This window comes from Myxine glutinosa, chromosome 4, assembly GCF_964187855.1.
Source record: "Myxine glutinosa chromosome 4, kmMyxGlut1.1, whole genome shotgun sequence".
NCBI lineage: Eukaryota > Metazoa > Chordata > Myxini > Myxiniformes > Myxinidae > Myxine > Myxine glutinosa.
The window spans coordinates 56,551,597-56,573,468 of record NC_136264.1 but is presented as its reverse complement, the minus strand read 5'-3'; the positions used below and the strand labels follow the sequence as shown (position 1 = coordinate 56,573,468).

General features: G+C 47.1%; 1 protein-coding gene across 1 annotated transcript in view; it reads left to right on the top strand.

Moving 5' to 3' along the window:
* Nucleotides 1-20,577, top strand: part of LOC137424661 (phospholipase A and acyltransferase 1-like) — a 21,225-nt gene extending 648 nt beyond the window's left edge. Inside the window, exons 2-4 of the mRNA XM_068112355.2 lie at nt 36-141; nt 677-945; nt 20,132-20,577. Of these exons, the coding sequence (XP_067968456.2) occupies nt 36-141; nt 677-945; nt 20,132-20,209 (453 nt within the window). The 3' untranslated portion in view covers nt 20,210-20,577. The remainder of the gene's footprint in view (nt 1-35; nt 142-676; nt 946-20,131) is intronic.
* Nucleotides 20,578-21,872: the final 1,295 nt, after the last annotated feature.

Here is a 21,872-nt window from a genome sequence, read left to right as displayed (position 1 = left end):
CACTGATTGATGCTTTGCGTGTATTTTATTAACAGACACCAAATCCAGAGCCCGGAGACCTTATAGAAATTTCTCGGCCAGGTTATCAGCATTGGGCCATTTATATTGGCAATGGCGATGTCGTTCACGTGACTGGCAATGGTAAGGAATTCATTGTTAACCCGCGAGCGCAGCTCAAATCAGGGTTAAACTAGAACGGCACTCAGTAGAGAGCTTACCTCCACCTGGTTGGCCATATCACTCAATGGTAAAGAATCTCCTAAAAACGGTGTTTTAGAATCTCTCAGATCTTTTAGAATCTCTACATAAACCGTGAAGAATCTCCTAAAAACCTCCACCCGGTTGGCCATACCACACTGTGGTGTGGTAACATGGGTGTAGCTTTTAATTATCATGGTAAAAGATAAGTATTTCATTTATCACTCATCTTAGGGGATCTCAAATGGTTAGTATCAAGTTAAAACTTGATGTGATCGGAGATCTGGTGATAATGTCGTTTTTTTTGCAAAGGTCCGACACTTCAAAATTTGGCACAACACCACTGACGCCGACTTATTGTTTTAGGAATATTTTGGGCCAGAAGTCCAGAGCGTGTACTGTTTTAGACCATTGCTTTGATCACTCAAGTCGAAGACACATTGACAACATTGATTCTTCTCTTAATCTCTCCCAACAGGTTTAGGCCTGGCTTCCTCTTCTCCTAGTTCAGGATCTGTGTCTAGTGGGATCTCAACTGTGAAGAAAGAAAAATTGAACATTGTTGTTGGTGTTGATCACTATTGCATCAACAATAAATACGATCGTGATTATAAACCATTCCCAGCAAAAGTGATTGTGGAGAGAGCCCTCTCCCGAGTTGGTCAGGACTTCTCCTACAACATCCTCTCAAACAACTGTGAACACTTTGTGACCGATTTGCGCTATAAGGAGCCCGTTTCTCAACAGGTAAGGATGTATCACAACAACACATTCCGGCAATTGAACAACTTCATTTTCTGCTGGATTCACACGTCCGGTGTTACGACCTTGCCCTTGGGGAGAGTCCTCGCGGCATAGCCTTTTGCTCCGGAGATCCTAATTGACGTACTTAGGAGGTCAATACGTTTCCTGTTGGTGGGTCCCCTGTTGGTGATTCGCGCCGTTTAAGCAGCCAGATATGACCGAGCGAGATTATCTGAGTGCTAACGCAATTTTACACCCCCCCCACCCCCCACCCCCCACTCACCGATACACAGTATGCAGTTGTGTGCTAGTCCAGCAATGCAATGCAAGTTCAAAAATGAATGCAGATCCCTTACTCAGAATAAATCAAAACACAGGAGATCGGCCCTGTTCAACAATACACAATATGCAAATATATGCCGATCCAGCAATGCAATGCAAGTTCAATAATGAACACATATCCTTCACTCAGGATAAACGAAACTGCAGGATATACTCCCAAGCCATTCAAAAAAAAACTAGAGAAAAATTCCACGACCAAGTGGAGTCCACTCCACTACCAAGCCATGCACAAAAAAAAACAACAGAAAAGTTCCATTGACATGTGGAAATAAAGAAATAAGTAATGAAATCAGCACAGACAGGCGCAGGGGCAAGACAGACGCAACAATCAAACACCCCAACAGATATCTCTCTTTAATGCCAAGGGGGGGGGAAGGTGAAGCAAAATAACAAAATAATTTTTGCAGTGGTATCAAATAAAAGGGGGGTAAAAGAGTAATGGAAAGAGAATGAGGGGGGAAGGAATTATAGCCTGTTTTAGATGACTCTCACCGGTCTTATCTCAGCCGCAGATCCCAAAGATGGTGCCTCACCACCTACCTCTCTCCCCCTTGGGTCGCTTCCTCACACTCCATGAACCAATCGATCAGCGCTACCCTTCCAATTCTTATAACATAATGAAACGCACTTTTCTTCAGGTTTGGCCGTCAATACTAGCCGAGCACGACACACTTCTGCGCTCTTCCATTTTTGAGATCTGATGCATATGTACCAGGCCCTCATAGGCCTACTTCCTCACCAACTCCGCACCGGTCCCTCCTACATGAACCTTACCAGGCGAGTTATTCACCGAAAAATTGGGCACTTGCCTAGCCTTTTGATTCCCGACTTTTCACTCTCGCCGACCATGCCTCTTTGCCTGCCAGTCGCCCTCCTCTTCGCACACCAGTTCACCGCCCCTTCTTCCTCACTCTCTTCTATTTCCTTCTCAAGACACACACAAAGTTCTGCCCCATGAAATTATGTGGAGGCCCTGAAAGGGGGGAAGAAGGTAGACAAGGAATGTCTTTTAACAGAAGAATGAAAATGAAATTGTCAGTAATGAAGAAAAAGGAGATATTCTCGTCCCACAGCCGACCTGACAGTTAATCAAGATGCACCTTGAGTGTCCCTTCTGCATTGCGCAATCCTTCCACAATATTATTAGGCCTTTGGCCTTTACAATTGGCCTTTGAAGCTTACTCCACGATGTCAAACCTGCTCCATGATGTCAAACACTGCTCCATGATGTCAAACCTGCTCTACGATATCAAGCCTACTCCACGATGTCAAACCTGCTCCACGATATCAAACCTGCTCCACGATGTCAAACCTGCTCCACGATATCAAGCCTGCTCCACGATGTCAAACCTGCTCCACGATGTCACACCTGCTCCACGATGTCAAACCTGCTCCACGATGTCAAACCTTCTCCACAATATCAAGCCTGCTCCATGATATCAAGCCTGCTACACGATGTCAAAACTACTCCACGATCTCAAACTTGCTCCATGATGTCAAGCCTACTCCACGATATCAAACCTACTCCACGATGTCAAACCTGCTCCATGATGTCAAACCTGCTTCATGATGTCAAGCATACTCCACGATGTCAAACCTGCTCCATGATGTCAAGCATGCTCCATGTTGTCAAACCTGCAACATGATGTCAAACTTACTCCACGATGTCAAGTCATTATACATTCCCACTGCACTTCTGGACAGTCAAACACACTTAAAACCTTCCCTGAACATGCTCATCCCGAACTCGGTTTTTAGTCGTCAATCTAACAAATTATATGGCTAGACCCACAACTAATTGCAACAGAACGTTTTTCACTGCTATGCATTTCAGGAATGTCCCCTAAACACCATACTAAAAGTATACCAAAATATATTTGGTAGAAAGGCGTCAAATTTGCGTAATATGCAAATTAGCTGTCACCATGAGGAAAAAAATCGATTTTCCACAGTAATTCTGTATCTAGGTATCCAATCATGAGAAATTAAGTAGGTAGACCCATATCGCCCCAGCAGGGTTGACAAGAGTTACGCCTAGGTCCCCCGTCGATGAAGTGATGTGAGTTGACAAAGTGGAAGGCGCCATCTTGGATTTTGACGTGGCGACCCAATTTTCAATAGTGTTCTCCCTTATGCGTAGATATACCCACATAACAGATTATAAGTTAGTAGTTCGTTTATTTCTCAAGATATTTCGCTCACAAGTTTCAGACATACAGTCACGTGAAAAAGTAAGTACACCTCATGTAATGTTTTGACTTTTTCAACATATTTCAACATACAGCTATTTGATCTTCATTTCAACAATATTGATAGATAAAGGTGATATAATATACAAATATCATGAAACATTTACATTTTGTCGTCCATTATATAATTTAAATAAACATAAATGCAAATTTCGCATGTGGAAAAAGTAAGTACACCCCGACATTTATCACTACTTCAAATACCTAAAATTAGAATCAGGTGCACCAGCTCAGGTTCAAATGATTAGAACATCGTTAGAGAGGATCTTGGAGGAACCTGTCTTATTTAAACCTCAGACATTTAGTTTGGTTTGTTCTTCGTTGTTGAAGTGTGCGGCGTCACCATGCCTAGATCAAAAGAGCTCTCTGAGCCTTCAGAAAGAAGGTTATAGATTCCTACGAGTCTGGGAAGGGATTTTAAAAGATCTCCAAACAATTTGAAATCAATTATTCGACTGTCCGGAAGATCATCTACAAGTGGAGAAGATTCCAAGCAACTGCCAACTTGTTCAGGCCAGGCCGCCCCAGCAAGTTCAGCCTGAGAGCAGACCGCAAGATGCTGAAAGAAGTCTCTAAGAACCCCCAAAATGTCATCACGTGACCCACAGATAGCTCTTGCCACTGTTGATGTCAAAGTGCACGAGTCTACCATTAGACAGAGGCTGCACAAATTTGATCTACATGGGAGGTGTGCCAGGAGGAAACCTTTGCATTCCAGAAAGAACATCAGGGCAAGACTAAAGTTTGCCAATGAACACCTCGGCAAAGACCAGCACTTCTGGAACAATGTGCTCTGGACAGATGAGTCAAAGGTAGAGCTATTTGGCCACAGTACCAGAAGACATGTTTGGCAAAAACCAAACACAGCATGCACAGCATTTGACCACAAGAACCTGATACCAACTGTGAAGCATGGTGGTGGAAATATTATGGTTTGGGGCAGCTTTGCTGCATCAGGGCCTGGGCAGCTCACCATCATAGAATCCACTATGAATTCTTCATTGTACCAGAGGGTGCTTGAGGATAATGTGAGGCCATCTGTCGGCAAGATAAAGCTCAACCGAAGGTGGACCTTGCAACATGACAATGACAATAAACATCCAGTAAATCCACCAAGGAATGGCTGAAAAGAAATAAATGGAGCGTTCTGGAACGGCCAAGTCACAGCCCGGATCTAAATCCCATCGAGATGTTGTGGGGGGGTTGAAACGAGCTGTGCATGCAAGAAACCCCTCAAGCATCGCACAGCTGAAATAATTCTGCATGGAGGAGTGGGCAAAAATTTCTCCCAGTCGATGTCAGAGACTGGCAGACAGTTTTAAGAAATGCCGACTTGAGGTTGTTTCTGCCAAAGGGGGCAATACCTCCTATTAGAGCAAAGGGTGTACTTACTTTTTCCACATGCGAAATTTGCATTTATGTTTATTTAAATTATACAATGGACTACAAAATGTAAATGTTTCATGATATTTGTATATTATATCACCTTTATCTATCAATATTGTTGAAATGAAGATCAATTAGCTGTATGTTGAAATATGTTGAAAAAGTCAAAACTTTACTTGGGGTGTACTTACTTTTTCACGTGACTGTATATATGGTGGCGAACATCTTGTATTTTGACGTGGCGACCCAATTTTCAATAGCGTTCTTCCATGTGCCGAGGTACACCCACACACCAGATTAGAAGTTGGTACATTCGCTTATTTTTCAAGATATTCCGCTCAAAATGTTCAGACATACATGGCGGTGGCCATCTTGGATTTTGACGTGGCGACCCAATTTTCAATAGCTTTATTCCTTATGCGTAGATACACCCACACACCAGATTAGAAGTTAGAAGTTCGTATATTTTTCAAGATATTTCGCTCACAAGGTTCAGACATATATATGGTGGTGGCCATCTTGGATTTTGACGTGGCGACCCAATTTTCAACAGGTTTCTTCCTTATGCGTAGATACAACCACATAACAGATTATAAGTTGGTACATTCGCTTATTTTTCAAGATATTCCGCTCAAAATGTTCAGACATACATGGCGGTGGCCATCTTGGATTTTGACGTGGCGACCCAATTTTCAATAGCTTTATTCCTTATGCGTAGATACACCCACACACCAGATTAGAAGTTAGAAGTTCGTATATTTTTCAAGATATTTCGCTCACAAGGTTCAGACATATATATGGTGGCGGCCATCTTGGATTTTGACGTGGAGACCCAATTTTCAATAGTGTTCTCCCTTATGCGTAGATACAACCACATAACAGATTATAAGTTAGTAGTTCGTTTATTTCTCAAGATATTCCGCTCACAAGGTTCAGACATACATGGCGTCAGACCCACATGGCGGCGGCGATCTTAGATTTCGACGTAGGTTGCACCCACCCAAAATTAGAATTCAGTCCTTCGCTTACGCACGCATGCACGCACGTACGCATGCATGCACGCACGCACGCACACACGCATGGACGGACGGACGCACACACGGACCGAGGGGAAAATCATCGTCCCCCTTTCGCTCCGCGGTGCGACGGCGGACAATTATGAAAAGTTCATTTCTGGATCAATTATATGCATACAATTCAATGAAGTATGCAAATTAGATGCCACCGTTATTCAAAAAAACATTTCTGCCAGAATTCTCTTGACCCAATCTTGGCAAGTGAAATGTGTATAGCCATATTTTCATGGTCATTGGATATGATTAGCACATTTTTGGATTAATTATATGCATACAATTATGCAAAAATGCAATTAGCTATCCTCATTATATGAAACTGCTGTTTAACTCTGTGCATGTTTTCGATTCTGTTGCAGAGTACCGTATCTAATAAGGATTTGTGGTGTGACTGATGAACATTGACAAGAGCATATTCTACTATAACAAGAGTTTAGCGGTGGCCAGGAGGCTCAAATTTTCAGGGTTAGTGTATACATACGAGTAAAACATTTTGGAAGAATTATATGCATACATTTATATTAAATACGAAAATTAGCTTCTTCCGGAAATTACCTCAGCACACGGGAAAGAATCAATTGACTTGCAAAGAACTACGAGCGATGGAAGTTAATGATCCCACATACAATATTGACCTTCTCTGGGAAGTGTCACTTATGCTTCGTCCATGAAGGCCAGCATGGCCTGGAATGATGCAAGGAGTTCATCACGGTCAGTTTCCTGGTAAATCAACTGTGCAATCCTTGCCTATGATCGACATGGATCCTCGCGATATGTCGTGTATCTTCTCAACACTTAGTTATGTGTGTGAACAATCCAAGGGATACAACATCACTCCAGTGATTACATTTGACCAACCACTGTGGTGGAAAGCCTTGATGATAATAGAATCAGAGCCCAGTGACAGTGACTTAAAATCGATTGTCTTGAGACTCGGAGGCCTTCACATGGAAATGAGCTTTTTAGGCGCTATCGGACATCTTATGGCTGGAAGCGGTCTACAAGAAGTCTTTGAAGTCGTTTATGCCGGAAATGCTGTAAAGCATGTGCTTAGCGGAAAGGCAATCTCAAGCGCTGTACAAGGACACCTCTTGGTGGATTCTGCCCTCAATGCGATGCTGGTAGCGAATGCACACAACCGCCCCCTGCCAACATATTCCGATATTGACCAAGTGGAGGGAACAGCAGAGAATCATTCTGAAGAGTCAGACATGATACATGAACAGATGGAACCGGTTGTGGAAGATGACATCATCCAGGAGGAGGAGGAGAATGATCAAGAACAAAACAAAGACTTGTTTGAACTGGTGAACTATTTGATCGCTTAATGGTAGATCCAGGTGTTGCTGATGAGGTGTCCTCCTCAGAAGCTCTCAGGCGCATGTCTGAGAAGCTGAAGGAAGAAAAGAACTCTGTGAATGATCTACGAACAGCCCGCCCATGGCTGCAATATATGGATATGGTAGAGATCTTAAGGAAATTCAAAAAAGCAGAGCGTATGGGTAATTGGATGCTGCACCTTCAGGCCGTACATGATATGCTTCTGTACTTTGCAGCAGCAGGGCACAATCTGTACACCAAGTGTGCGTACTTGTACCTTCAAATGAGGAAACAACTTGACAAGAATCACCCAGAAGTGCAAAGGAGTTTCATGAATGGACTTCATGTCGTTAGAAGAAGTGAACGTTATTGGGCTGGCCTAACAACCGACCTTGTGATAGAACAAGCGCTCAGGAGGAGTATGAAGACCAGTGGTGGCTTAACTAGAGGCAAAGGAATGGCCGAGATACAGAGATTGATATGGTTACTGGCAATGCCAGCCTGTGCTGAAGTGAATTGTGCCATGCAGGAGCTCACAGGTGTGACCTATGATACCAGTGAACAGCACAAGGACAATTCCAAATCAAGACAACAATGTGATGTAAAAGACATATATGAACTGCTTGGAACCTTCAATAAATGGAACCCTTTCAACAGTGAACCATCTCGACATGGTATTTTGAGTGGCGTTACTGCACATGACACAGCGAATGTTGATAACGCCAGATATGTGCGGCAAACTACACTAGATTCCATGGTTGGGAAGAGTGTGTATGACTATTCTTTCCAACGCAAAAAAGAAGCAGTCACACTTGGGTCAAAGACAGCTGTTGTCATTGATGGAGACTCAGTGCAAGTTGATCCACAGTTGCTTTTCCAACGACTCAGCGTAATTGCCACGAGTGAAACACAAGAAGATCCAGCATCTTTGTTCAAGTATGAGCTCTGTAGACTGTAGTTATCCTCCAGCACTCTTCGACTCCTCAGGTCTTCCTGGGAAGCCAAATAAACCAGCGCTTGGTGATGCAATTTGGGAACTTGTTAAACATGATCAGTCAGATCCAACTGGTGATGTCCACGATGTGTTTAATGGAGGTGCCCTCATGCAACGTCTGCCATGGTCATCTGGGCAAACTTTCGAAAGTATATGTCACACATATATTACTTATGTGATAAGCAGGTATGGGAAGGCAACAATTGTCTTCGACGGCTACGAGGACGGTCCCACGATCAAGGATGCCACACATCGGAGACTGGTAGGAAGTTGCATCGGACCAAATGTCACTTTCACTGGTCAAACAGTCCTGAAGCTGAAGAAGAACGAGTTCCTCGCAAACACAATCAACAAACAACGCTTCATGTACATCCTAAGTGACTCCCGAGAGAAGGCGGGATGTCTGACTATTCATGCCAATGGGGATGCTGATGTGCTGATTGTCCAGACTGCAGTGGATTCTGCAAAGACAATATATACAGTTCTTGTTGGTGACGACACAGACCTACTGATTCTTCTTTGCGACCATGCCGACATGCAAGGCAGGGACATATTTTTCAAGCCTGAGCCAAAACTTAACGCAAAGAAATTTCGAGTATGGAATATCAAAAAGACCAAGACGACCTTGGGAATGAATATCTATGACAGAATGCTATTTGTACATGCCCGGCTTGGCTGCGACACAACATCCAGTGCGTATGGCATTGGCAAAGCTGTTTCCCTGAAGCACATATAAAACAACGTCCAATTCATGAAACATGCCGACCTGTTCACCAAAGGATGATATTGTTACAGACACGACTTTGATGTTAAAGTGGGCCGAGCGGAATGGCCGTCGTGTCCGCACAAATTACCCGACTATACTCGACGTTGACGAAGTCGCGCTACGCTGGCTCAATAAGAAAAAGAGGACACCCGGCTGGATTACAATCACACAATACGACACCAACGTTTCGATTCTCAAGTATATTCGTACGGAAAAGGTTAGATTACAGGGGCTAGAGGTATATTACAGGAAGACAGGCACTTAGACACACTCTTATATTAACCCCGGACAGACGACAGACACACGGGACAAAATGCTGACTCACACGGGGGTTGATGAAAAGGAAAGGCAGGTCGCGATGGCTCAAGGTGCACTCTTGGCTCAAGGCAGAATCGACTCGGTCCGGTCCAGAGATGCGGGGAGGTATCGTCGCGCTGGGGGTGGCGGTGGCTTCTCTCTCCAGTCTCCAAGCTGAGGCGCATCTGACGTCACATCCGGCGCGGGGCCGCGTATATCCGGCGGGGAGTGACACGCCCTCGGCTCGTTAGCTCCGCCTCGTGGAATCGGCACGTTGCTTCTCAATGGGTGCGTGCGGGGGGTTTACCAGGCTCCGCCCTTGACGAGGAGCTGACAAGGCGCCCCTTCGTGGTAACCCCGTGGAGCGCATGGTCTGGAGCTAATCGAGCCGGTGTGAGGACGCATCCTCCCCCGCTCCGCCGCCATCTCCTCTGTTGTTGTTGTAATTGTTGTTGTAGTTGTTGTTATTGTTGTTGTTTGGGGAAGAAGATGGGAGGAGGTATGGGAAAGGTCCTAAACTCACTACTGGTGCCATATAATCACATTCTGGTGCAACGAAGAGTCATAATTAATGGAAACGAGGCCTTAACTGACATAGATTAAGAATAACTAGGAAGATGTCCGAAAGTTGTCTACGTGTGGTGCGGTGGACCTGGGCACGACATTTAATGGGGGAATAAGGGGAAGGTCGGCTCTACTGATTGTTATTTACATGCAATGGGACTAGGGAATGGGGGACTGGGGAAAGTTGGGGAGTATTGGAGAAAATAGGGGAAATAGGGGAATATTTACAAGCGGATATGGAGGCCAAATTCCATATTCGCAACATTGCACCCTTCTCTACCCTCGGGGCGTCCCGACCCGATAAATTTTTACCTACTTTAGTGTGGCACGCAATGTAGTTCCCTCTACTATTAACTCTACCCTGAGTGCGACAGTTTTACAGATATTCACAAATGAGTAAATATGTCCCCCTGCGACGTTGCACCCTTCTCCTCTCAGAAACACACCCACAGGATAACCGAATCCGGAAAGAATTCGCAAACTACACATACAGCCGGTAGGGAGCATTATTTACAAGACTATGCTGCTATTTACACTACGATCCAGGACCTGTTTTTGGAGGAACACATGCAGATGTTATGCATAGAGAGAGCGCGCTTGCCAGCATCGATACACCAACCCACGAGTGCTCTGTGGCCGACGGCCTTTAATAACGTGCAGAGCACCCTTCCCGAGCATCAAAAGCACCACCCCACCACCAATCGGTGCAGTCACCATTGTTCAATGATTAAAAATAAATGCGACAACCCCTAACCCTGCAGGTGTCTCTTGCTCTTCTTGTGGTGCACTTGGTGTCAACTAAAAGTGGTTCACCTGTATGGCATAGGTGCCACGTTGACCCATAGGTCCATCCCCGGGTGGTGCTTGGCCGCAAACGAACTGCGGTCCATTGTGGGTGGCCACAAACATTGCGGTCCATATGGTGTATCGATCCCGGCAGCAAACAGCGAAAGTGCAGGCCCACAACTGCGCAGCCAGCACCTCTCTCTCCTCTCTCTCTACCCCAAAGCCAGATCCTCGGAGGTGGGAGACAAAAGAAGAAACAAGTGAGTAAGGTGGTAAGGGCGCAAAAGTGCACGCAATGTAAGGTGATGCACACTGGGGGCACATGGGAACCAGGTGAGACAGGTACGTTCCTATCGTACGCCCCCCCACCAGGTAACCTACATGGCCCCTCCCTTACCCCTTACTGTATCCACACAACACAACACTACCCATAAACATCTACTTTACAAATCAACAAACATCCCTACTGTCTTCCCCGTTCCTCCCATATACCAAATTCGTCTTCTCTCCCTCCTAACCAATCAAATTTGCCATTTTCAACTCTCATCAAAATTTGCCATCTCCAACTCAACATCATAATTTGCCATCACCAATTCATCATCAGTCCCTCCTAGGGAGGGAGAGATGGAATCACTCCAATGTCTCATCCACGTCGTGATGCGTCTCACAAATCCACACAGCGATTCATCTCCTGCAACAAAACAAAGAAAACACAGGTGTGGAGTCATCATCATCACCACAGGTAAGTGGCTGCGTATGGTGCGACAGGTTCATCAATCCTAACTATTTCCTAAATGACTTTAACAACTTTACACTACCCGGGGTCTTTCTCCGGCCAAACCATTGGCCCTCTTACACTATGGGTTCTAAAAACCAATTCCCATTGGCCAAACTGTGGTGCTCTTCAATTTGGGGTCTCACTCCCCCGATTCATCTCCCGGTGCCCTCGTACAATTTCTGGGCTGCGACGTGTACCTCTCCCAGTGGGTCTACCCACCTGCACACCTCCACCACTGCAGTTGCCTCCGAGCTTACCTGCTCCTTACCCTAACCTAACTACCAGGGGAAGGCCCTCTGGCTCTCTCCCCACTCCGTGCCCTCTCTGGCACTGGGCTGCCCGATCCACACCCGGGATCCTCAGGCACCCACTCACAACTACCGGCTCCCAGAGCCCACCTGCGGCCTCACCTGGCCGACATCCTCACAGTGGTGGAGTGCCCAACCAACTACACACACTAACAGGCTACACGCCCAGCCATTTCCACCACACTAATGCACCCATTCACAACACCATTCTGCAACCGCACCACAAATGCCAATATCCAACCACAATTTACCTGTACCCTCTACCTAACACTTACACTACCCGCCCCGGGTACTCGTGAAAGGGGTCCACTCTTCCCCCATCCACACCTTCGCACCACGCACACCACTCCATACCACTTACTCCAACTCTCTCCACACACCTGTACTTGCACCCTGTGCTCTCACACCTGGTGCCACCTGCACCCTTCTCTCCCCAAGCGCATTCGCGCTGATCCACACACTCACTACTCATACACTGCTCCACACACCTGTCCAGTTGCACACCTGTGCAATCACACCTGTCCAATTCTCACCTGTTCAATCCTCACACACACGGCATCATCTCAGCTAACTACTCCCTTCTGAAACTTGCGCTTCCCAGTCGTCCCTTTAAACTATTGCGCTCCCACGTCATTATCATCCACACTAATCTACCTGCGTCCCCACTACAGGTATCAGTCACTAACTAACCTTAACGTTACCTAATGTCAATCTCTTCTAGATCCCTACAATATAACCTAACCCACCCGGGCTAGTTTTCACTGCCATACACCCCATAAACTATAGCTCCTTTGCCCCACATGGGAAGGATGGTGGATTTGCCATCCCACCACATCGGGGGTCTCTCACTACCAATTTTGCACATCAAATTTCAACAAATTAAAAATTTGCCAATCACTGCCCATCATCTGCCAATCACTCCTGCCAATCATCAAATTTTGTTTTTCTCCAATTTTGGGTCCAAAACACTAACCTCATCACCCAGTCGACTCACTAATACCTCTCGGTGCGCCAATCCCTGTCCAAAGCCCGGCTTCGTAAAGCCAAGCAATGGATGCTGGTTGTTCTGTGCCAGCGGGTGGATGCGTCCGGCATTCGGGGCAGGGACGGGGGCTTACCCGGGCCGAGATCCCACGCATCACCTCGGCGTGGAGCCATCCAATGTCCCGATCTCGACCTGCCGGCACGTCTCAACAAAACGTGGTCGCCATAACGACCCTTTCTATCGGGCTGCCAGCTCCGCCTAGTGGAGCCTGGACGCGGCCGTTCAAAGCGAGGCCCGGCACGCACCGAGGGCCTGCTTCGGCTAAAAGTCGACCTAACCTTTAACCCGGTCACCGTCGATGCTTCACCTGCTTGCTTACACCCCGCATCCCGTTCCTTGCTCACACATCCAGCTGTGCCCATGCTCCTCGTACCCTTCCTTACACACCCAGGTACACCCATTCCACTCACAGCCTTGGTCACACACCTGACCACCGAACACTTTGGCACACATTCGTTGGTCGCACACCTCACCAATACACCGCTTCGCGCCCCCTCCTCGGTCACCTCCTCTGTGACAATCACAGGTGTGCCCTCATTCGCACACCCAACCACGTGCCTCACCACCAAGTCCAGCGTGCATTCCCACTCACGCTCTACCATTCCAGGTGTGCATCCTTCCATCCCAGGTGTACATCCTCGCTCACCTGTCACAACTAACTCACGCTCCATGTCACTCTCACTACTTTCACCTCCATTCCTGACAACGCACTCACCCTTACTCTTGACAGCGCACTCTTTCCTCGTGCACCTGTCCGTCACACACCTTTCTCGCGCACACTCTCCCGTTACACCCTCTGTAACACTCACCACAGGTGGACACTCTTCCTTACTTCTGACAGCGCACTCTTTCCTCATGCACCTGTCCGTCACACACCTTTCTCGCGCACACTCTCCCGTTACACCCTCTGTAACACTCACCACAGGTGTGCATTCTTCCTTGCCTTTGACAGCGCACTCTTTCCCCATGCACCTGTCCGTCACACACCTTCCTCGCGCACACTCTCCCGTCACATCCTCTGTAACACTCACCACACCGCGCTTCCATGTGCCCCCTCGCACACGCGCTACGACCGACTCACTCTCGCCAGCACCCTCACTCCTTGGCACGCACTTTTTCCTCACACACCCCAGAGTCGGACTTTCTCGCACACCTCCTTTTTCGCACACCAGCCCTGTCGCACACTTCACCAACGGCCTTTCACGAACACCCGGATCCAAACCAATCCCCAAGCTTCTTAAATCCCCTGGCGCATCATACGCACGACCATATTGGTCACCACTTACACCGGGTCCTCTTCCTCTTCGCTTCTCCTCCATCACCTGCGAATCCCTCATCCGGTTAATGAGCACATCATCACGATCCAAACACAGACTTTGGACCAATTCTTTCATCTCCTCTTTTATCTCTTTGTTATCCCCTCTCCGTCGCTTCTTAATTTCGCTCACCCCTTCTTCCACTTCTTCTAATTTGTGCCTCACCTCTTTTATTCCCCGGTATGTCTCCTCAAGCTCGTCCTCCAAGGCTACCTTGACCGTTTCCATGTGCGTCCTCACCTGCCGGTCCTTCGTCTCCATTACCTCTATCACCTCGTCCAACCTCGTTGTCAGTCCCTCACGTACCATCTGACATTCCCTCTTCGTCGCTACCAAGTCATCTTTGAGTTCTTTCTGTGTCGCCTTTAAACCTCCTAATACCGCAGTGTTCCTTTGAACCTGCTCCACTAACTCCGTCTGTCCCACCGTCAGCTGCTCCACCTCTTGCGTCAGGTCCTCTATGCCCCCTTGTAACTTTACAGTCGCCTTTCTCACCTCCTTTTCCATGTGCTCCTCACAGTGCCTCACCTCCTCGCGCACTCCTCCGACCTCCTCACTCACTCCTCTTCTGATCTCTTCTCCCATCACTTGCATCTCCTGCCCAGATGCCACCCTCATCTGCTCCATTTCCTCCCTGTGAGCATCCAGTTTGGTTTCTACCCCCATTCTGACCCCCTCTATCTGCTGCTCCATTTGTTTAACTTCCCTTTCCGCTTGGTCCCTCATGTCCCTCAATTTGCCTTCCATACTGTTTTCTAACCCCTCTAACCCATTTTTCACTCCCTCTATTTGATTCTCTTGAGCGGCCATTCTGTTTTCTACCCCCGTTAACCCATGTTTCACTCCCTCTATCTGATTCTCTTGAGCGGCCATTCTGTTTTCTACCCCCGTTAACCCATTCTTTACTTCTTTTATCCCGTTGTCTAACCCCTCAAATTTCTTTTCTAATCCCTCACCGGTACCCCTCATTTGGCCCTCCAATCGCTCACCCTGAGCATCCATCCGGTTCCCCATTACCCCCATTTGGTCCTCCAATCGCTCACCCTGAGCATCCATCCGGCCCTCCAATCGCTCACTATTCTGGGCCATAAGGGCCTTCATTTGTATAAAAAAAGGGCCCCAATCCATCGGGGGCGCTGCCACGGTCGCTGGCGCGGTGATCAGCGAGGCGCCATTTTGCGCGCCCGCTTCTTCGTGCGTGACGGCGCTATTTTGCGAGCCTGCCGCCCTCACTGCTTCGCTCTCCTCCTGTCCCTCATTTTGGTCCTGGATCGACCCTACCTCACTCTCCTTTACCGGACCCCAGCCGTCTTGATCCGCCATAGCGCGACTTGCAAAATTCGAGTTTCGTAAAACAAAACAAATTTCGGCCGCTCCAAATTTTGACCAAATTTTTTTTTTTCCTCTATTCGTTTTTTTTTTTTTTCCAAAATTTGGTCGGGCCTCGAATCTCACTCCCGACACCAATTGTTACAGACACGACTTTGATGTTAAAGTGGGCCGAGCGGAATGGCCGTCGTGTCCGCACAAATTACCCGACTATACTCGACGTTGACGAAGTCGCGCTACGCTGGCTCAATAAGAAAAAGAGGACACCCGGCTGGATTACAATCACACAATACGACACCAACGTTTCGATTCTCAAGTATATTCGTACGGAAAAGGTTAGATTACAGGGGCTAGAGGTATATTACAGGAAGACAGGCACTTAGACACACTCTTATATTAACCCCGGACAGACGACAGACACACGGGACAAAATGCTGACTCACACGGGGGTTGATGAAAAGGAAAGGCAGGTCGCGATGGCTCAAGGTGCACTCTTGGCTCAAGGCAGAATCGACTCGGTCCGGTCCAGAGATGCGGGGAGGTATCGTCGCGCTGGGGGTGGCGGTGGCTTCTCTCTCCAGTCTCCAAGCTGAGGCGCATCTGACGTCACATCCGGCGCGGGGCCGCGTATATCCGGCGGGGAGTGACACGCCCTCGGCTCGTTAGCTCCGCCTCGTGGAATCGGCACGTTGCTTCTCATTGGGTGCGTGCGGGGGGTTTACCAGGCTCCGCCCTTGACGAGGAGCTGACAAGGCGCCCCTTCGTGGTAACCCCGTGGAGCGCATGGTCTGGAGCTAATCGAGCCGGTGTGAGGACGCATCCTCCCCCGCTCCGCCGCCATCTCCTCTGTTGTTGTTGTAATTGTTGTTGTAGTTGTTGTTATTGTTGTTGTTTGGGGAAGAAGATGGGAGGAGGTATGGGAAAGGTCCTAAACTCACTACTGGTGCCATATAATCACATTCTGGTGCAACGAAGAGTCATAATTAATGGAAACGAGGCCTTAACTGACATAGATTAAGAATAACTAGGAAGATGTCCGAAAGTTGTCTACGTGTGGTGCGGTGGACCTGGGCACGACATTTAATGGGGGAATAAGGGGAAGGTCGGCTCTACTGATTGTTATTTACATGCAATGGGACTAGGGAATGGGGGACTGGGGAAAGTTGGGGAGTATTGGAGAAAATAGGGGAAATAGGGGAATATTTACAAGCGGATATGGAGGCCAAATTCCATATTCGCAACAATATAGTTGCAGCAGGGGAGAAGGCCCTTGTGTGCATGTACAATGGAAATCAAGATGAAAGTATTTTTGTGATTTTGCCATAAAGGCAAACCCCCTTTTGTTAATTGCACGACAACATGTAGCCTGCAGTAGTTAGTTATTTCTTATTGAATGTAAAGATTAGCCCCTTCCCATTGTGTAATAATCCAGAGCAATATGCGTTGAGAGTAGGCAGGATTTCAAACCTTCGTGTGGTTAAGGGAGGACATTTTAATGTGCAGGAAGGCGTGGCCAAAAGAACAGGCCCACGTGACCAATGAGGGGTCGGGGGCACGTCACCAGCAAGCGACCAATGGGTTGTGAAACCTCCCCAAATGAAAGAGGGAAGGAGGACTGAAACCTTCATTGGGGGAGGAGGGATTGAAGGCCAGCACGTGACTAACCTCAGCAAATGGGAGGCTGTGCAACATTCTGGAAGCTTTTCGGGTCTGATAAAACCCCCACCCATCGCATTTCCAGCCTCTTGATTTTGCTTCACCGGCGACATGGCTCTTGCTTTTTGCGTCAACGCCCGACACCCATCGCTCTTCGCCGATCTCTCGCTCTGATCTGGTGGACCTGCAAGCGTTGGCCCCTCCCGCGACTCATCTCGAAGCTGGTCGTTCCACCTGCGCTGAATATAGCCCTGCCTGCGTTGCAGCTTGTCCAACCTGTGCTGAAGTTCGTCCGTGCTGACTTCGAGGCGGCGGTTTGTCCTTCGTACCTTACCTCATCTAGGCTGCACATCTGGATCGAGGATCGAGCTGCACATTGCGCACACCAGACCAAGTGGCCACCATCGAGTCAATCCCAGCACGTACATCAGTACGAGAATAACCAGTGTGTCATTCCCCTGTGTGTGTGAGTGTGTGAAGGCGCCTGTAGGGTTTATTATAGGTAAGGAATTCGTACGGTTGCACATTCGTCTTTTTCACTGTGCCTTCTAAATAAAAGGCTGTACATTTTGTTACTTTCAAACCTGTTCGGGTACCTTTTTTCTCCATTGGCCTAGCATCATCCGAGACCGAATTTGGCTTGAATCAGGTCCGTAAATCACGTCAGGTAACGCCACTTTCCACACCGCGCCAATCCGCTCGGCACACAATAAAGTGTGGGAAACGAGGGTTCGATCCCCGGTTTCTTCGGCCGCGTGTCTTGAAGGTATTTGGGATTATTTGACCAGCAAACTCTTCGGCGCGTGGCTGTGAGGTTGGCGATCGGAATTGCTTAACAATCCATCAATCACGAGATTAGTCGTGGTCGGCGGCCTCAGTGGACCTGGATTTTGAGGGGGAGCGGGGTAATAAACTCTCCTTAGTACGTCGACAAACACGGGATCCGCAACAGTATTGATGCCTACGATACAACCGTTTCTGTGAGAAGGTTGCAAAAAGTACCAAATATGTTGAGGCCCAGAACTTGCCACCAACATCTGCGGCTACATTGTTTCACAATCTGAGAGTGTACTTCCAAATTCAGGAGTGGAAAGGAAATGTTGGACAATTGAAACCAGATGAATGGGGATGGAAGATCAGCGAGGGTCAGTTACTCCCAGTGCAAACCTACTGAGATCTTCAGATGTAACCGCAAGGCGGGGTGCAGCACCACTAAATGTACATGCAAGAAGCATGGCCTTGACTGCTCATGGATGTGTGGAGAGTGTAAAGGTTTGAGTTGTGCTAACTCATCAAGACTGGAACTCGATGACGAGTGACATCCAAGAACTGGTAATTCATCCAGAAATGGACTTATCATATTCCCTTATCTTGAAAATATGGGTATACACATTTCACTTGTCAAGATTGTTTCAAGAGATAGAGAGTTCTGGCAGAATTTTTTTTTTGAATAACGGTGGCATCTAATTTGTATACTTCATTGAATTGTTTGCATATAATTGATCCAGAAATGAAATTTTCATAATCATCAACCTTGAAAATATGGGTCTACCTACTTAATTTCTCATGATTGGATACTTTGAGACAGAATTACTGTGGAAAATTGATTTTTTCCTCATGGCGGCAGCTAATTTGCATATTATGCAAATTTGACGCCTTTCTGCCAAATATATTTTGGTATACTTTTAGTATGGTGTTTAGGGGACATTCCTGAAATGCATGGGAGTGAAAAACATTCTGTTGCAATTAGTGGTGGGTCAAGCCACTACTTTGACTGGACTATTTGTTCCCTAACTCTGTTATAACCTATCCTCGAGACAATGAATCGGTTGCAGGGTTTTCAGTTCACCTGGAACAAAGTTCAGGGGAGCTTATGCGATGGCGCGTTGTCCGTCCGTCCGTCAAGGGTGGGGGGGGGGGGGCAGGGGGGTTTGGTGTTGCCCCCCAAAATAGACACATAACTTTAATCACCCATGATGTACCAATGTTTGTTCAGAGCATTCGAAATATTGTGGGCTTAGGAGGTATATGGGGTTGGGGGAGGAGAGGGTTACCCCCCCAAATAGGTATATTTTTCTTTGTTTGTTTAAAGCCTTATGATTATGTTAGTATGATTTTAAATGCTGCCCTGTCTCCTAGCAACCATTGAAATTGGTTTAAAACAAGTCAGGAGACGGCGATGGTTCACGAGCGAGCGGTATTCAATGACTAAGGACGGACTATAACCGAAACAGACCCGGACAGGCCAGCACCGGAAATGTCAAAACGGTTACTGACCTTGAAATGAGATAGAAAATAATGTATAATCAGTTGTGAGGTTAGTTAGCTACACAATACCGAAAATTCGGTGAAAAATGAAATGAAAAAATGGAAAAAAAAGAAAAATCGAGCTCCGTGGGGCTGGACACATGACATTGGCCTAACCAAATACCGAAACCCCTGTCAGATTCCACCAAACCCCTCGGAGAAGATGTAGCTTGAACTCGATTACCCCCTAAAAAGACATCTTTTTCGGGCGTGGCACCGCCCACAATGGGCGCAATACGCCCACTCCAGGCAGGACACAACTAGATCATGATATCAACCTCCCACTCAAGTTTCATCAAGATCGGATGATATCATCGGGTAGTTATGCTGCGGACAGACAGACACACACAGAGAGACACACACAGACACACACACAGACAGACGCACACACATGACGAATATAGTGGTCACCTGATAACTCGTGAACCAATACCCTTAGTCGGTGCAGTATACTGTTTATTATACCAGGTGAGCGCCAGGGGTATTGCCCCGATGTTTTAAAATAGGTATGTGCGAGTAGTTTTTTTTTGTTTTGTTTTGTATACTGAATCGAGGCTCGTGAAAGAGCTAACATTTATTTCAAAGTTGAAACCAAAGGTTGAAACCAAAGTGTGGATTCTGTCACTTCATGGTGCGAATGTTTTTTACATTTTGTCTTCCCTGCCCCCTGCAGGCTGACCGCGGTGTGGGAGCGATAGTTGCTGCTGCAGTTTTCTCGTTCTGGGTATTGTTTTCACGGCAAAGACAATAGCAGAAAGTGCAACAGATTTTGAAGAGAAGTCTGCAGGTTGTGGCTTCGAGAGACTCGTTTTCTTGAAATAAAGAAAGCTCCAGCTGATTTGCTTTGGTACCTCAGGAATGGATTAAATGAACAAATATAAGTGAACAAATGTAATAAATATTGCAACAGCTGAGCATGGGTCAACAATAAAATGTGATGCTCCAGTATTTGTTGTTGTTGGTTTAGTGCAAAGGACGTGACGTAGTCTGGCGCCGTCCCGCGCATGCTCGGTTGTGCTTTTTGTCCAATTCATGATCTTCTTCCTTGTTGGGCTCTTTGATTTCCTTAAGCTTGGAGTGTTTTGCGTGAACTCCCAATAAAGCTCGATCTATTCACAGAAACGGCATGCTGTGAGTCATCCGATGGAGTGAGAACACGATAAGGTGTATCTCAGCAAACTGGCGATGCTGAAATATTAAAAAATAATTAAGGGTGGTCTTGGAAGGGAATAATATGATTATCAGGAGGGGAAAAGGTTTCACGACAGTTATTAGGAGCCAAAGGAGCATGCATTTTACCTTTCACACTCATGAATAAGCCAGGTGTGGGAGCTATGCTCGCACGATAAAGTCGGACAAAATGGACGACGCCTGGAATGAAGTTTCACAGCTATTTATTTCCAGCTCACTCGAAAGAACTCAAAAGCACTGAATCAGCCGATCGAACGGGCGGCAATTTATAAGTCCCGTTCAACACACAAAAGCTACGCCTCTCAGGCAGGGCGTGGTATGCAAATAGGTAAGCCACGCCTCTCAACCGGGCGTCGTATGCAAGTCAAGTGTTCGCCTGGGAAAGGCCAGTCTGGACACGTCCGGGCGAGTCTGGACAAGTAATGCTTCAGTCACATTTGGCTCGGCGGCCGTAGGGTCTAAAAAATCTACGGCCACTAGCAATTATAGGGCAGCCACAGTATTTCCACGGTCACACAATGTAGCAGTCACATATGTTTTTATTTTTCGGGTAGCCGCACGGGGTATTTAGAAATTGTGGAGACCGAAAACGTGGGGGTGCCGTACGGTCTTTGATTTGATGTCGCACAGTTACCTTAGGGCGTCCCTGCGGCAGCCATAGAATTTTCAAGGCAGACGCAAGGTAGCCTCAAGGTGCCCGCAAGGCGACCGCAAGGGGGCCCTAAGGTGAACGTGCGGCCAGACGGACGGTAACGAGTGGCATGGGGCGCATGTTTACCATACCCAAGGCCAAAGGCCTGGGCGACCACGCCCCAAATATACCAGTTCTTTTTCATATGTATATCATATCTCATATCTGTCATATAGATTGTGGACCAGGTTATATACAGATGGCGCTGGTTGTTCCTCAATGGCAGAGGCTGGGCTACCTGCGCATGCAGCTGAGGCGGGTGCATCGAGAGCAAGATTACCTGATTGCTGCCCTGAAAATTCATTTTTCATTGATAAGAGCCTACGGCAGCCGCACGAATAACGCAAGCCCACCGTACGCCCTACGTACAGTCGACGTGGAACACATCTACGTCATGGCTACGGCTTGTCGAATTGCTACGGCCAACCTAGAAATGAAAAAAGTTACAATTATACTTATAGTTATAATTATAACTTATAGTTATAGTTATAATTATAGTTATAAAAAAGCTATAATTCCACGGAGACCCCTA